This window comes from Mesoplodon mirus, assembly GCF_964341445.2.
Source record: "Mesoplodon mirus genome assembly, chromosome: 6".
NCBI classification, from domain to species: Eukaryota; Metazoa; Chordata; class Mammalia; order Artiodactyla; family Ziphiidae; genus Mesoplodon; species Mesoplodon mirus.
In genome coordinates this window covers 104,603,477-104,620,937 of record NC_138982.1, presented here as the reverse complement: position 1 = coordinate 104,620,937, position 17,461 = coordinate 104,603,477, and the positions used below count along the sequence as shown (strand labels likewise).

General features: G+C 32.8%; 1 protein-coding gene across 2 annotated transcripts in view; it reads left to right on the top strand.

The window, feature by feature from the left end:
• The window catches only part of ARL13B (ARF like GTPase 13B), a 75,616-nt gene that overhangs the window by 55,852 nt on the left and 2,303 nt on the right, over positions 1–17,461 (top strand). The window contains exons 6-9 of one of the 2 annotated variants that reach the window (XM_082624804.1): positions 2,125–2,239; positions 5,410–5,635; positions 8,056–8,172; positions 9,137–9,205. In XM_082624804.1, the coding sequence (XP_082480930.1) occupies positions 2,125–2,239; positions 5,410–5,635; positions 8,056–8,172; positions 9,137–9,205 (527 nt within the window). The remainder of the gene's footprint in view (positions 1–2,124; positions 2,240–5,409; positions 5,636–8,055; positions 8,173–9,136; positions 9,206–17,461) is intronic. The other variant, XM_082624805.1, reaches the window with a different exon arrangement.

Below are 17,461 nucleotides of genomic sequence, written 5' to 3'. Positions count from 1 at the left end.
TACCTTCCATGTATTTATAAAAATAAAATATATGGCCATACTTTTCTAAAGGCTTCTTTGCTTTTCCTCTACTTAGAAAAACAAAAAGAACAAAAAAATTGAGTTGGGTAAAAGAAATCTAATTAGTATTTTTTTTCAAGTTTTTACTTTTTCCATAAAGATATTCCAGGTCATGTTATGGCAGGCTTTTCTGGTACCTCATTCCCCTTTCCTCCTTTCTCCTAGCCATGCCACTTGTGGTCTGAGTCCTCTTCTGTTGAGAAGAGACTGCATAATTAAATTTAGACAGGAGTAATTAAAAAAAAACCTTTTTATTGTTAAATACAATCTAATAGGTTTGGATTTTTTTGTTGGTTTGGATATTTTTGAAAAAAACAGTGAAACAAGCTATTATTGTTATCTGAAAATAGTATATTAATACCAGATACCTGAAATTGCTTACTAATAAATGAGTAACATTAATGACTGTTGGGACTTCCCTGGTGGCGCAGTGGTTGAGAGTCCACCTGCCGATGCAGGGGACACGGGTTCGAGCCCTGGCCCGGGAAGATCCCACATGCCGCAGAGCAACTAAGCCCGTGCACCACAACTACTGAGCCTGTGCTCTAGAGCCCACGAGCCACAACTGCTGAGCCCGTGTGCCACAACTACTGAAGCCCGCACGCCTAGAGCACGTGCTCAGCAAAAAGAGAGGCCACTGCAATGAGAAGCCCGCACACTGCAATGAAGAGTGGCCCCCGCTCACCGCAACCAGAGAAAGCCCGCGCACAGCAACAAAGACCCAACACAGCCAAAAATAAAAATAAATTTTAAAAAAATTTTAAAAAAAGACTGTCCTGTAAGTATGTTTATATGCAGAGTGCTTTCACACATATTGCTTTACCTGAAATAACCCTATGAACTATGTATTTTATCCACATTTATGGGAGGGCAGAGGCTCAGGTATCCAGATAGATATCCAAGGTCACAGAAGTAGTAAATTACAGATCTCTGAATTTTGGCTCCCTAGGTTCAGAATGAAAGTATATATCTTTCCATCATAGAACTTAATAAGTGCCGTAGTAATGAATATTGACATTGTTATACTATATACTATTGTTATACAGTCTAGTTGCAGATCTACAATAGTTATGTTTCTATCTTCAGCTGCTTCTTTTAGTAACTTATTACCTTCATCTATGGGGCAACATTAGCTTTAAATCACAGAGTTAATAAAAGTCTCAGTGGTGACTAATATAGAAATACTTATTTAATCTAAGTGATATAGGACAGCTTATTTCTATAGCCTCTTGTACTTATGCAAAGCAACAGTTGTTATCTAGTTCATTTATGATATATAACTAGACACAGCTCTTAAGATGAAGGTTAACAACAGGACTTATTTATCTGGTTAACATCAGTGAAGAGGACAACATTTGTTTGGGAGCGTAATTAATAAATTGATAAATATAAACCCTTGTTACATAGAAAAATAATTAATATGCATCACTGACGTTAAGAACTCAGTCATAGGGAATGTCATTTTTGTCAGCATTTCTTTTTTTTTTTAATTTCTCTCTCTCTCTCTCTCTCTCTCTCTCTCTCTTTCTCTTTCTTTCTTTTTGGCTGTGTTGGGTCGTCATTGCTGCGTGCAGGCTTTCTCTTGTTGCAGCCAGCGGGGTCTACTCTTCGTTGTGGTGCGCGGGCTTCTCATTGCGATGGCTTCTCTTTGTTGTGGAGCGCAGGCTCTAGGCACGTGGGCTTCAGTAGTTGTGGCTCATGGACTCTAGAGCACAGGCTCAGTCGTTGTGGCGCACGGGCATAGTTGCTCTGCGGCATGTGGGATCTTCCCGGACCAGGGATCGAACCCATGTCTCCTGCCTTGGCAGGCAGATTATTAACCACTGCACCACCAGGGAAGTCCTGTCAGCATTTCTTTCTTTTAAAATTCAAATGATTAATCTTTACATGGGGATAGTGACCTGTTACCTGCATAAAGATATCTGAAAATCTCTCAGTAATTCAAAGCCATGTCCAGATGTTTAAATTACTGAACTCAATAGCCTTAAACCTATTGGAAATGTTCTTAAATATGGTTCAGCATTTTCTCATAAGGAATTCCAATTTTTTTCCCTCAAACAACAGAGAACAAAGAGAGCGAGAGCAGGCTGAACTCGATGGAACCAGTGGTCTGGCTGAGTTGGACCCAGAACCGACTATTGTTAATCCTTTCCAGCCGATAGCATCTGTAATCATTGAGGTATGGATGGTGGCAAATGTAATTTTTATGTCTTAAGTTATAACGTTGGAAGTTCAGAAAGGAGGCAGGGAGATAGAAGTATTTCACCAGAGGTTGATTATTTGTAAAAGAAATTAAATGGGGGAGATGGGTTAAAGGTTTGCTGCTTTTTCTTCCTCTTCAAATTTACCTTCTGATCTAGTATAAAAAGGGAAGATGACTTCAGAATTAACTGAGAATGAAAATAAAGATTGAATGTAGCAACTATCACAGTTACTGTTCTGATAATTTTTTTTGTCACTTATTTCATATGATAATAGTATGTTTACTCTTATTTACATTATCTTTATCCCTGTATTGCTATTACTATCCCTTTACAGTAATATTTAGGTGCTTATGGTGCATTATAGTACATAAATGATTTTCTAGTTATTTTCTTAGGATACTTAATGTTTGAGACTATAATAAATTCTCTTATATCTGAATATTATTTATTTTAATTTTAAATGTCAGAAGTTTTACCAAAAATTAATGTGTAGATTTTAATCATGAAGAAGTTATAGGGTTTTGTGTGTGTGTGTGTGTGTGTGTGTGTGTGTCCGTGTCTGTCTCTCTGTGTATCTGTGTCTTTGTTTTCATTTGCTACTGGTGTTCAGAGTTTGCATTGGCCCTGCTTTAATCACCTTCAGCAGCTATGCCTCCTCAGTGGTAGAGCTTCCTAAATCTCCTCTCTGTTCCCTCAGAGCTTAATGTGGCAGGTGGCTTGCTGGACCCACCTGTATGTTCTCTATTCCTCTTCCCTTTCACTGCCTCCTTCCACACAGGTACTCATCCGGAAAGGTGGATAATTATTTCTTCCTTGGGGCTGCTGCTGAGGAGGGAGGCAGCTCCACAGGTAAGAAGATGAGTGTAGAGTTTTTGGTGTTGCTTTGTGTTTGCAAAATAATTGGTAGTATGAGATATTTAGTCTGAAGTTAGTTAGATACTAGAAGGTTAGCTGTATTTAATCTTTTTATTAACCCCATTGCATTTACCTTAAGCGTGTGCTTTTCTAAGTACAGTAAAGCAGTCTTAATAACTTGAGCTATTGTTTTGTGTCCATACTATTAAATATTGTGTTTATCAAGTTTTATATTCTTTTAAAAATATTGGTAGAGGAAAAGAAAATCAAGTTTGGTTTTTCACTTTGAAACATTGATTTACTCTATATGTGTAATAAAGCTCAACTTATAAATAATGACCAATTATTTTATAGTACCATGGTTGTAAATTACTTAGAAGGCCTTAGCATTTCTACCAACATTGTATTTTTCACGATATAAAGATATGAACAATACTGGTATACAGCACAGAATATCTTATATTGAAGTCCCTGAATTAATTAGAGGCATGGGGAAAGTACAGTTATTATGCTTTTAAAATACAATAATTTTAAGAAGATCATCAGTAAAGGAATGAAATAAATGGAAATAAATTATCCATAGTCTCTCTTTTTTACCAGGCAAATTTTCTTTTCTTCCCCATAAAACTTCTCCTTTAAAATATTACCTTACATTCATTCCTTTGATTTTATCACAGACAATAAAAATGGTGAGGTATTGGTTCCAGAATAGACAAACAGATCAATGAAACAATAGTAACAAACCAAATTATATATAAGCGTTTAGTGTAAGATAAATGTGGCATTTCAAATCTGGGAGAAAAGGATATTGGGACAACTGAACAATCATTTGGAAAAAAGTAAAATTATTGAACACTGTATACCAAATTAAATTTCAAAAGACTTAAATGTATAAAAAAATAAGCCTTAAAAATACTCACATAATACAGTTAGACATTGGTATACACTTGGAGGAGGTTGAAACTTTCAAAGCAGGACAATGAGGCCACAAATCATAAAGTGAAAAATAGGTAGATTGTATTATATTCAGTATTTAAAGAGATGCTCTGCAAAGTTAAAGACAGAAAAAAAACCCAAGCTAATCCTAATGAAAAATGTTTGAGAGCCAGGGAACAACAAAAAAAGAATCCTTAAAAAATTACTGTGTAATAATGAGACTCTAGTAGAAAAACAAGCATTGGGTTATCATGGGTAGTTCCTTAAAGAAAAAATTAAAATGGCAATAAGCATATTTAATAACTTATCTTCAGTTGTATTGATACTAAAAATATTCAATGATAAATCAAATCAACACTGAGGTAAAAAATATTTATTAGTTTGGCAGAGATATAAAAGATTGATAATGATTAAAAAAGCATTAAAAAAGATGTCATGGGGAGGACTTCCCTGGCAGTCCAGTGGTTAAAACTCTGTGGTTCCACTGTAGGGGGTGTGGGTTCAATCCCTGGTTGGGGAATTAAAATCCCACGTGCCGAGTGGCGAGACCAAAAAAAAAAAAAAAAAGATATGGGAAAATACACTCTCTCAACCCTTTGCCTGTGGTGTAATTTTACTTTAGTTTTTCTGAAGGAAAGTTTGTAGTATGGAACATTTTAAAATGTGCTTACTCATTGATCCAACAGCTAGACTGTTAGGAATTTATTCTAAAGAAGTAATTCAATAATTATATTTCTTATAATAGTGAAAGGTTGAAAATCACTTATTTGTCCATTGATTGGATATTGGTAAAATAAGATGATAGAACCATTCAAAATGATTGTATAATTGATGAAAGTAGTAATGGCTTACACATATAGCATTATATAATATTTTCATAGCTAACACTTTACTATGTATGTGTCATGCAATATTCTAAGCACTTTATAGGTTCATTGACAAAGAAAGAAATGTATATTTTTAAATTAAAATTTCAATTCTTTTTGTTTAAAAATATACATAAATATGTATATATAGACAATCAATCACATTTATGTATGTTTGTGGATGGTGTATGTCTGTACATGTGTGGGGTAGGCAAAGAAAAGCACCTCTTTGTGACTATACATCAAACAGTGGTCATCTATAGATTGTGGAATTACTGGTAATATTTGTTTTCTTTCTTTATACTATCTCTGTTTTCTGAATGTTTGACAATTAGCATGCTTTAATGATATATTCAACAAATAATTTTTTAATAGAAATATCACATTGCCTGGAAGTTAAAGAATGCTCTTGGATTATTTGATTTCTCCCTTAAAACTATCTTAGATATGACTATTATATTAAAAATGATATATTTCATTTTTGTCAGAATGAAAAAAAACTTGAGAGAGAGAAAAAGAGGCAAAATGTGGAGGAAGACAGTGATGGCTGTCCCCTGAAACATAAAATGGAGCATGAGCAAATAGAGACACAGAGCCAGATCAGTGACAGTAGCCAAAAAACCAATGAGTTCGGAATAGTAGAAAATTATAAGGAGACATTAACACAGCAGTTGGAAAATGAAGATGAGACAGACCAGCAGTCATCAGAATCAGGTGATAAATCTAGTTATTAAAAATATATATACTTATTTATTTTTATATTTATTTTATTTATTTTAAGTTTTATATATTACATATAACATAAATAATGTATATAAAGCTTAAAAATACCTCTTTCATTTGTCATGATTATTTTCATAAAAAATGTATCACAAGATTTTTCATCTCCAAATGCATTGTTTATCATGGTTTTCTCTTGAATTTTAGGTAATCATTAGTCAGTTTGCTAATTTATGTTTTTATTCATGATGCCTTAAAATCTAGTCCTTTGTAACTTAAAAGAATTTCAGCTGAAAATTCATTTTTAAAAATTGGGAATATTGCATAGCCCCAGGAATCTTTGGAACGTATTTAAAACCTTTAAAGCTTTTGGAGGTTTGTTTTGTTTTTCTTAATGTTTTTTCTCTTTGTTTTGTTTTCTTTTTGTTTTTCTTAATTTCTTGTTTTTCATAATGTTATGATCAGTATCATTTCCTTTATTTACTTGTTATTTCTATAGGATGCAGACATAATCAATAGAACATTTTGAAAGTTTTATCAAATAGCCATAGTACTCTTATTTTAATATTATACATCTTCAATTCATAATTATTTTACTTTTTCTAAGTGGTTATGTAATTTAACAGGAAGTACACATCTTTTGATATCATAGAGCCTCTGCCTTTGGACTCAAGACATCCTGGGGTAGCATCCAGATTTTCTCACCTACTAGATATATGTTACGTTATATAGTGTTCTTCAGTCCTCGTTTCCTCTCTAAAATGGGGTTGTCATCTTTTTCTTTCACCAGGCTTTTAGGTTTACTTATAATAAAAGTAACCCTATAGTGTTCCTAGCACAGGGACTGACACATGGGAAATACTCAATAATCATTGCTTCCTTGCCATTCCTAGTTAGCAATATGGTTCCATGGTAAATAAGAATTTTTGTACAGTATCAAAGAGTTTATGAAAATAAGATCTCAGTCCCTGAGCTGCAGAGTAGCTAAATGGATATTTTGCTATATAGAAATAATTAGATTTGAAAGTTATAGTTTTGTAATTTGGGAAGTTAGGGTAGCCACATTTGTACCCATATCGCTCTATCAACAGGGTAAAACAAAAAGTAGACTTAAAGTAGCCTCTCAATATATTGGAAGAACTCTTTCAAACACTAATATGTTGTTAAAGAACAAAATGATTTGGTAGATGATTTGAAAATATTATTTAACACAGCACTATGTTATTTACCATGGCAGTCCTCGAGTATATTATTCTCATTATACAGAATAGGAAACCAGGGCCTTGGAGAGGTTGAGTAATTTAAGATTATACGTCTCATCTGTGGCTGTACTGAGACACACTTCCCTCAACTTCAGGTCCTCTGCTTCGTATCCTATGCTTGTCCATGACCCTGTTCTACTGCCCATCCGAAAGTACCATATGGTCTGGGGTTCTCTTTCCTTTCTCCCAGCTGTAAAGCTTACAGCTTTAATTGTAAAAAGATGTCTCTGTTTCTATCTAGAGTAAAATGTCTCAAGTGATACTAATTTACTTAGAAAAATAATGTTTCTAAAATATTTGTATTTCTCATTGCTTTATAGGTTTCATAGATGTTGGCTGCTTGTTGTGTAACAGATAATTTCCATTTTAGAAAATGTATTATATATATAAATTTAGCAATTTGGGATTGTCAGTGAAAATATTTCAGTGACTGTGTTGTTTGGTTATTTAACTACTATGCCATCCTGGTTCACATTGTTAAAGTTTACATGTCAACAACACAGATGCACTTAAAATGTTCATATGTGCTTAAGTGAGAATCTGTAAATAGTTATTTTTAGAAAGATTACAAATTAAATTCTGTAAGGTCTAACAATGTGAGTTTTGGTTACATATATTTAGATTGGGCATATCTTATTTGGGGGTTATTTTCATGGATAATGTGTTTAGATTTGATTGGGGTGTTTTTTTCACATTTCAAAGGATTATTTTTGAACTTAAACCTAGAATCATTCTGTATATCCTATTGAGACAAACCAATACCTCTTGTTTTTCCCCAGGTCATTCTGAGTTTCATGGAAATCCCTGCAGCTAGATAATTCCATTTACTTAGTATGATATTTGGGGGAAAAAAGTTACTTTTGGAAATATGGACTTTTTTTGTATTCCAAATCACCTCTCATAGAACTTAAAATATGGCTTTTTGCCATTTATGTCATATTCATCAATCATTCATCCAATAAACCATCACTTAAAAATTTATTCTTAGTAAAGGCAAGTTCACAGTTCATTATTGGTAACAATTTTTAAGTTGAATTGAAGATATATTCCTATGGTAATAATAATATCAATATTCTAATTCTGTTCTTTAGTTTTTATTATAGAAGTAACTTCTTCACAGAGGCATAGAGTTTCATGTTTATATTCTTACAGATAACAGTAAAAAGAAAACTAAGAAGCTAAGAATGAAAAGGAGCCACCGTGTAGAACCTGTTAATACAGATGACTCTGTTCCTAAGAGTCCAACACCACCCCCACCTCCTCCTCCTGGTGAGTTAATTGATGTTGATACTGAATTTAGAAATACTGCTTTAACATTGAAGAAAAAGAAAGAAGTTATGCAGTTTTTATTCAGTATGTTTATTATCTTGTGAATTGTGAAAAAGGTAGAATTCTTTGCTCCATCTACTTTGTTCAGAACTTATCAACGTAAATATCTATTGCTTTTTTTATTCAGAAAAAATGTTTTATGAAAGTAAAAAAATAAGTAAAAATTAATAAGAAAACTTTACCTAAGCACTTCTTATAATGGATTCAAGTCCTATTTGAAATATCAGTACCCAGATTGCTAAAAGGAATTTAAGTTTAAGGAATAGATGGCTAACATGAGCTTTTAAAAAATTAGATCTTTCATCCTGAAAGTTAACATTTGAAACCAAGATGTGTGTTTCCATTACATTTCCAACATTCATCCTGACCTTCTAAGCTGTTATGAGGATTAAGTGGAATACTGCATATAAAGCACTGGGACATACTAACTGCACAATAATTGTAATTTTTTAGCACTGGGCATAGTACCTCACATACTCAATAAATATCAAATGTATATATTTATAGTTTCCTTTTAGCCCTGCTAGAAGACTTTAGATGGTAACATTTTCCTTTGAGAATTATTATAAGACTCATTTCTAGTATTCCATTTAATAAGTGTACATTTCTTTTAGTCTCTGTTGGGGGTTAGAATAATAGCCTAAGGTTATTTATGATGGTAGTGAGGATGCTTATATTTTTAACGAAAGGTAAATAAAAACTTTAAGCAGATATTACCAACCTATAATTACATTTTTAAATAGAAGCCATTTAAAATGGGTTTATGGTTATTCAGTACTGCATCATTCAGTATATATGAATTGTTATTGAAGTTATATACATTCCTGTCAAGAAAGGGATCCTCTCAACAGACCTAAAGAGATATTGCTTAACAGTGTTTTTAAATGTTTTTCTTTTTCTTTAGTTGGCTGGGGAACCCCCAAAGTCACTAGACTTCCAAAACTTGAGCCTCTTGGTGAAACACGTCATAATGGTAATGCAAAAGGATCAGTTTTCGAAGCTCTACGTATCACATTCACTTTTCTTTACCTCATTACTTCAACAAACTTTTACTTTTGGAAGCCTTTCAAATCCACAACCATCCTTTTTCATTATACTCCACTTTTTTTCATTTATTTATTTTTTTATTCTTAGGTGCCCTCAGCCTCTATATAATTTGATTTGACCTTTACCTTAGAATACAGAGGTAAAGACCATCAGAGCTTGTGTTTATCCATTATATATTAGTGTAAATAGTTGTGAAAGGGAAAGATTTTTAAATATCTTAAATATGAGACAGTACATTTATAGTGTTAAAAACTTCATTGTCCTATATATGCTCAATATACTCAATGATAATGCCACGTAATTGTTCTTTCTCTGCTTCTAATGATACTCAGCTGCTATATATTACAATGAAGAAAAGAGTAACAGTTTGTAAGATCAGAGACCAAATCAGTAAGCCAAATAAAGTTCAGCTAAATAGAAAGTTACTAAAGACTTCATTGATTAAAGAAAACACTTTTTTTTGGATGAAATTAACACAAGGTTTAGTACAGCCAGTATAGGGCATAAGAACTTCACCTGGAAAACTAGAGAAAGGACAGTTGGGAGTAGAGAACTGCCTTATACAACAGGCAGAAGTTCTGATTTCAGACCATCAGCCCAGATTATTTTAATAAAATATTTCTAAAATGCAGAAGGATAATTTTATATATAATAGTAACTCAATAAACTTCTTTATCAAGAACATTTCATTTCCTTTCTGATAGCTCTGTTTACCTGATCTAGAACTTGGTTTCCTAAGAAGACCCATTTACTAGGGAAAAAAAATTCAGAAGTTTAATATTTAGAAAAGCATTATATATAATTTGAAATTATATTGAACTGTATAAAATATTTTATTCAAAAAGTATATAAATTTAAATGTGCTGGTTGCTTTCTTTTTCTGAATACTGTGTCAATAATGAAATATTTCTTCATAATCATTAGTGAAAATTAAAAGATTTTTTTCAATTCTAAAGACAGAAAGTTTGTCCTTAGACTATATCAAAATTACAGTGAAATCACATGTCTTTTTGGTTGCTGACTTTACATCATGATGTTTTTATTGACTATAATAGGTTAATTCCTGTTTTATTACACTCTGAAATTGTGTATGCTAGACTATATTATCAGTTTAAATATTCACTGTATTGTTAGAAACAATTAGATAATGCTAATATATATGTGTATAAATACATATACATGTGTGCATGTATTTATACACAGATATATTAGCATTACCTAATTGTTTCTAACAACACAGTTAATATATATAAATTCACGTATATAGAGAAAAATATTAATTTCTCATATAACAGGTACTATTTTTTCTTACTGAATTGGGCATCCAACAAACAACTGTTTTATATTTGACACCACCTAAAACATTGGTGATGCCAAGATGAATAAGACGTAAATTCTACTTTTCTGGGGATCCTAGTCTAACAGAAAAGATAATACTCCCGCTTACTATAGTATATGTGACAATTCACAATATATGGTAAAAGGTTCTATGGTGTACAATTGGAGTACTGTGCACAAACTGCCTAGAGTGAAAGTGGTATTAGAACTGGGTCTTTGAAGAATGAGAAGAGTCAGTAAGTAGAAGAAACAGACTATTCAGAGGTGGAGAGGTGGGAAAAGACATCGCTTATTTGGAAAATAGTATGAAGTTACTTGTGACTAGAGCTTAGGTTCATGTGGGTAGAATGGGTAAGAAAGAGGAAGTTTAAAGTTATAGAAAGTGCTGATCCTTGAATTATGGCTTATAGCCAGATTGTTTAGGGCCTCACATGTATGTTAAGATGTCTGGACTCGCTATAATTTTACAGGAGACACTATACATTTTTAGCAGAGAAATAGTATTGCAAGATTTATTGTTGAGGATAATAATTTTTGTCACAATGTAAAGTATAGAGTAGATTGTGGTCATACCTGAGGTGAGGATCCCAGTTAGAAGCTTTTGCAGTAGTGAGAGTGAGAAGTGAGGAATAGGAATTGGAATTGAGAATAAAAATGTATGCAAGGAATATTTGAACAGTTATAAGTACTGTATGATGAATGGATGTATGGGCTAAAAGGAGAGAGGAACAGGAAATTATTTGGCTTAAGGAGCTAGAAGGTTGGTGCTATTTCTAAGACTGAAAATACATGAGGAGGAAGGAAACCTGCTCTGGAGGTGTCTGTAGTCTTATCTATTTAGAAATTTCTATAAGCCAGTACAAATAAGATTCTGGAGCTCTGGAGAAAAGGGACACAGGCGGGTGGGAGGGTATGTAGGTAGTTTGTTTTTTTTTTCAGTTGTCATCACACAATAAGAACGCTTTGTTCTGTAATAGGTGTTCTGTAATTGTTTACTGAATGAATGCAGTTGAAAGAATGATAGTTTCCTGTTTCTGAGGGAAAGTATGTAGAATAAGGAGAAAAGAACTAATGGTAGCATCTAGGGGGAACATTATAGTTACAAGCAAATAAAAAAGAGGTTGAAAATGGGCTAAAAAGTTTGTTTTTTGTTGTTTGTTTTTGCTTTGTTTTTCTTTGTTTTCCTGTATTTATTTTTAAATTAGAACTCCTGGGAAAGAATTATAATCAATTAGTTAAGTTTAAGACCACCATTGTTCTAATATATCAGTTAATTTTAAGTATGTATCAATAAATTTAACTTCTCAGAGCAAAGAATTAGACATCCTAACTTCACAAGTTTTAAAATATCTTTATTATTTTCTCTCATAAATTTTAAGGCAAAGTATACCTTATCTAGGTAAAAAAAGATGTACAATCAACTGTGCTTTCATTAATGGAGAAGAAAGTAGGTATAATAAATTTAAAATTTTAATTAAAAAGCTTAAATTAGTTTTTAGTGTTTATCATGAGATTTTCATCTGAGATGCTGATAGTTGCCAATTTTATAATCTCATTCTCTTCTCTTCCCTAACTTTGTTCACATTTATTTGAATGTGGTTGATGGCAAGTAGACAACAGATATATGACAAACAAAGGTAAATAATTAAAAGTTAACTACATTTGGGTTTGGCACTTAAAATTTACTGAGATGAAAAACAATTTTTTGTAGTCAAATTAGGAATTAAGGCAGATTCTTATCCATTCTTTGATTAGAGACATTTACCTTGATGGCAATTTAATTTTATTACTTTTCTAATTTCTTTTATTTTCTGTAAACCTCACTCTGTGTAACAGGTAAGACAGATGCATTCTTCACTTTGTAAATACTCTCAATCTGTACTTCATCAACATGTTACATGTTATACATTATGAGAAATAAATCCAAGATTCTGTTAGCCAAAAATACCAAGTGCAAAACTAAAGAATATTTTCAAATCTTAAAATATGAATCAAGATTAAATTTTGTATGTTAAAAAGTTTGAAACCCTTTATAAAAATGGGTGTCAATTAATTTGGTCATATCAGTTGGGCACTATGATCAACTTATATCCCCTACATTTAAGGCAATAAGAAACCTATTTTGTGTAGAATGATTTAATTCTGGCAGTTAAATACAGAATCACATTTAATCAAAAGAAACTTTTTCCTTGTGATGATTAAATTAAATCAAATACAGAATTAAATACAGAATTATCCTGAAATAATACAGAATCAACTGCAAAAAAAAATAATTTCTTGGGAGGGAAAAAGATACTTCTTGCCATGTGTATGTGATTTACCTTTTTAGTCGGGTACTTTTAAATTCCACAAGTAAAACATAATAGAAACGGTATTCATTCTGATTTAATCTTGAGTTCTGTTATGTGTTATAATTCTCATTAATTTTGAAATCAAGAAATTAGAAAAGGCATACTTTAAATTTATCAAAATAATTGTCTCTTATAATTTTAATTATAGCAATAGTAATAACTGTATATACTATGTGACTGGCATATTGCTAAGCACTTTAGGTACATTATCTCATTTTAATTCTTCTAATAGCCTTGTAAGATGGGCAATTTTTTGTGTGAGGAACCTATACCCCAAGGTCACATAGCTATAAGTGGCAAAATCAGGATTTGAACTTAGGTCTGTCTAGCTTTGAAATCCATACTTGGAATTCATTATATTATACTATTACATTAAGATTTGTTAGAGCATCATTGCAGCTTAGTAGTTGCTTTAAATTTATAGTTGCTTGAAGAATCATTTTCTCCTAATTTTTTTAAAGAGGCAGGAGTATACAGTTTATTATTTAAATTTTTTTTGTTGTTAAGCAATGATATAGCTGTGGCAAATCATGTAGTGTGTGGTATACTCTGGTAGAGGCTGCAAATTGATGACACAAGAGCAAATCTGACTGTTTAACCAAACTGATGTTCAAAATGTTTGAAATAGGGGGTACATGATGTTGGTATGTCTCATTACTGGTGCTGTTAACCTTGATCATTTGGATAAGGTGGTATTTACCACATTGTAAAATGTTACTGTTTTCCCTCTTTGTAATTAGTAAATAGAAGTGATTCTTCGAGATTATGAAAATATTCTGTTCTCCACAAACTTTAGCCTATTAGTTTTAGCCTCCATCATTGGACTGTGTCTGCAATAATTATTACTGTGGTATTTGCCTAATGGTAATTTTCTATTTCTCTTTCTTACATTGAAATTTATTCAGATTCATTATTTTATTTATTTTTTATTTTTTCCTTCCAGTTTTATTGAGATATAATTGATTTAAAGCACTATATAAGATTAAAGTATACAGCATAATGACTTGACTTATATACATCATAAAGTGATTATCACAATAAACTTAGTGAACATCCATCATCTCATACAGATAAAAACAAAAGAAAAAGAAACTTTTTCCTTGTGATGAGAACTGTTCAGATTTAACAACTTTCATATATAACGTATAGCAGTGTTAATTAATTAATCATGCTTTACATTACATTCCTAGTACTTACTTATTTTACAACTGGAAGTTTGTACCTTTTGACCACCTTCATCACCATACAAAGATACTACATTATTATTGACTATATTCCCCATTCTGTACATTTCATCCCTGTGACTCATGTATTTTGTAACTGGAAATTTGTACCTCTTAATTTCCCTCACCTACTTCACTCATCCCCCCCGCACCCTACTGCCCTTGCTACCCACCTCCCCTGTCCAGCAGCTATCTGTTTGTTCTCTGTATCTATGACTGTTTCTGTTTTATGTTTGTTCATTTGGTTTTTTTTTAGATTCCACATGCTAGTGATATCATACAGTATTTGTCTGACTTGTTTCATTTAGCATAATACTCTCTAAGTCTATCCATGTTGTCAAAATGGTAAGGTATCCTTTTTTTTTTTTTTCTGGCTGAGTGATATTCCAGTGAGTGTGTGTGTGTGTGTGTGTGTGTGTGTGTGTGTGTGTTTGTATGTGTATCACATCTTCTTTATCCATTCGTCTATTGATGGGCGCTTAAGGTTGTTTCATATCTTGGCTATTGTGAATAATGCTGTAATGAATATGGGGGGTGCACATATCTTTTTGAATTAGTGTTTTTGTTTTTTTTGGAAAAATAGCCAGAAGTAGAATTGCTGGATTGTATGGTAGTTCTATTTTTAATTTTTTGAGGAACTTCCATACTGTTTTTCATAGTGGCTGCTGTGCTGTTTACTTTCCCACCAACAGTGCATGAGGGTTCCCTTTTCTCCACATCTTCACCAACATTTGTTATTTGTGTTGTTTTTGATGATAGCCATTCTGACAAGTGTGAGGTGATATCTCATTGTGGTTTTGATTTGAATTTCCCTGATGATAGTGATGTTGAGCAACTATTCACTTGTCTGTTGGCCATCTGTCTGTTTTCTTTGGAATAATGTCTATTTAGGTCCTCTAGCCCATTTTTTAATTGGATTGTTTGTTTTTTTGATGTTGAGTTGTATGAATTTGTATATTCAGATGTTAACCCCTTATTGGATATATCATTTGCAAATATCTTCTCCCATTCAGTAGGCTTTCGTTTTGTTCATAGTTTCCTTGCTATGCAAAAGCTTTTTAGTTTGATGTAGTCCCATTTGTTTATTTTTGCTTTTGTTTCCCTTGACTGAGGAGACATCCAAAAAACATCGTTAACACTGATGTCATAGAGTGCACTGCCTATGTTTTTTTCTAGGATTTTTATGGTTTCACATTTTACATTTAAGTCTTTAGTCATTTAAAATTTATTTTTGTATATGGTGTGAGAAGGTAATCCAGTTTGATTATTTTGCATGTAACTCTCCAGTTTTCCCAGTACCATATATTGAAGAGGCTGTCTTTTCTCCATTGTATATTCTTGCCTCCTTTGTCATGGCCTTTTTTTTAGTGGCAGCCCTAGAGTTTGCAGTATACATTCACAACGAATCCAAGTCCACTTTCAAATAATACTATACAACTTAACGGGTAGTGTGAATACCTATAATAACCAAAGAATCCTAATTCTTTCCTCCTGTCCCTTGTTTCATTGCTATCATCCATTCCATTTATATATAAGCATACATAAGCATATATATAAGCATATATAAGCATTTATATATAAGCATATATGTACATAAGATATGCATATAAGTATATATAATCAGATACATTGTTGCTATTAATATTTTGAACAAACTGTTATCTGTTAGATCAATTAAGAATATGAAAAATAAGTTTTCATTTTACCTTCACATATTTCTTCTTTGATACTTTTTCATTCTTTATATAAATCTGGGTTTCTGATGTTTATTATTTTCCTTCTGTCTGAAGAACTTTTAACATCTCTTTCAAGGCAGGTCTAATGGGAACAGATTCCTTCAGTTTTTGTTTTTCTGAGAAAGTTTTTATTTCTCTTTTACTTTTGAGGAATAATTTTGCAGGGTATAGAATTCTAGGTTGGTGGCAGTTTTTTTTCTCTAAATACTTAAAAAGTTTCACTCTACTTTCTTCTTGCTTGCATGGTTTCTGGGGAGAAGTTGAATGTAATTCTTACCTTTGTCCACCTACTGGAAAAGTGGTTTTTCCCCCCGGCTTCTTTCAGGATTTTTTTTTTTCCTTGATTTTCTGTAATGTGAAAATGATACACCTAGATGTAATTTTGGGGACATTTATCCTGCACAATGTTCTCCAAGTTTCTTGACTCTGGTGTTTGGTGTTTGACGTTAATTTGAGGAAATTCTCAGTCATTATTGCTTCAGATGTTGCTTCTGCTCCTTTCTCTCTTCTCCTTCTGGTATTCTCATTACATGTATGTTAGACCTTTGGTGCTTGAACAGTTCTCGGATGTTCTCTTTTTTTCTTTTCAGTTCTTTTTGCTTTTTAGTTTTCAAGGATTCTATTGATATATATCTCTTTTCCCAGCCATGTCCAGTTTACTAATAAACCCATCAAATGCATTCTTCATTTCTGTTACAGAGTTTTTTTCTCTTTTTCCAAAAGCATTTCTTTTTGGTTCTTAGGACTTCCATCTCTCTGCTTACATTTCCCATCTGTTCTTGCATGCTGTCTACTTCATCCATTAAAGCCCTTAGCTGATTAGTCATAGTTGTTTTAAATACCTGGCCTGATAATTCCAGTATCAGTGCCATATCTTGTTTTGATGCTTGTTCTGTCTCTTCAAATTGTGTTTTTGCCTTCTGGACTTTTTTCTTGATAGTCCAGCATGATGTACTTGGTAAAAGGAACTACTGTAAATAGGCCTTTAGTAATGCCATGGTGCTGTGTGGTGGCAGGGGAAGCATTCTATATTCCTGTGATTAGGTCTCAAGTCTTTTAGTGAGCTTGTGCCTCTGGACTGTTAACTTCATAAGAGTTTCTCAAATTTTTTTTCTCCCCCATTAAGTGGTACAGCATGGCTAGGGTCAGCTGGAATTGGTTATTGCTCTTCCCCAGGTGGGTTAGGTTCTGATAATTCCCCAGGTGGGTTAGGTTCTGATAATACCCCAGCGGGTTAGGCTCTGGTTAACTTGTTTCCTCTGAGTGCAGGCCTTGTTAAGAACAAAATACTCCAAGGTATTTCATAATGGTTCCTTTTCCCCTGCTCTGCTGTGAGCAGGAGGGGATTTTTCTCCAGTATTTACTGTGGGAATTTGTTCAGGCTCCTGGAGCTGAATCTCACAATATCGGGGGGGGGGGGTTGTCCCCCTTATGACTTAATTTCCCTGGAGGTTTTAACTCTCAGGCTTGTCCACACTGAGCATCCAGCATTTTGTCAATCACATTTCAGGTTTTCCTACCTGGGCACTGGTTC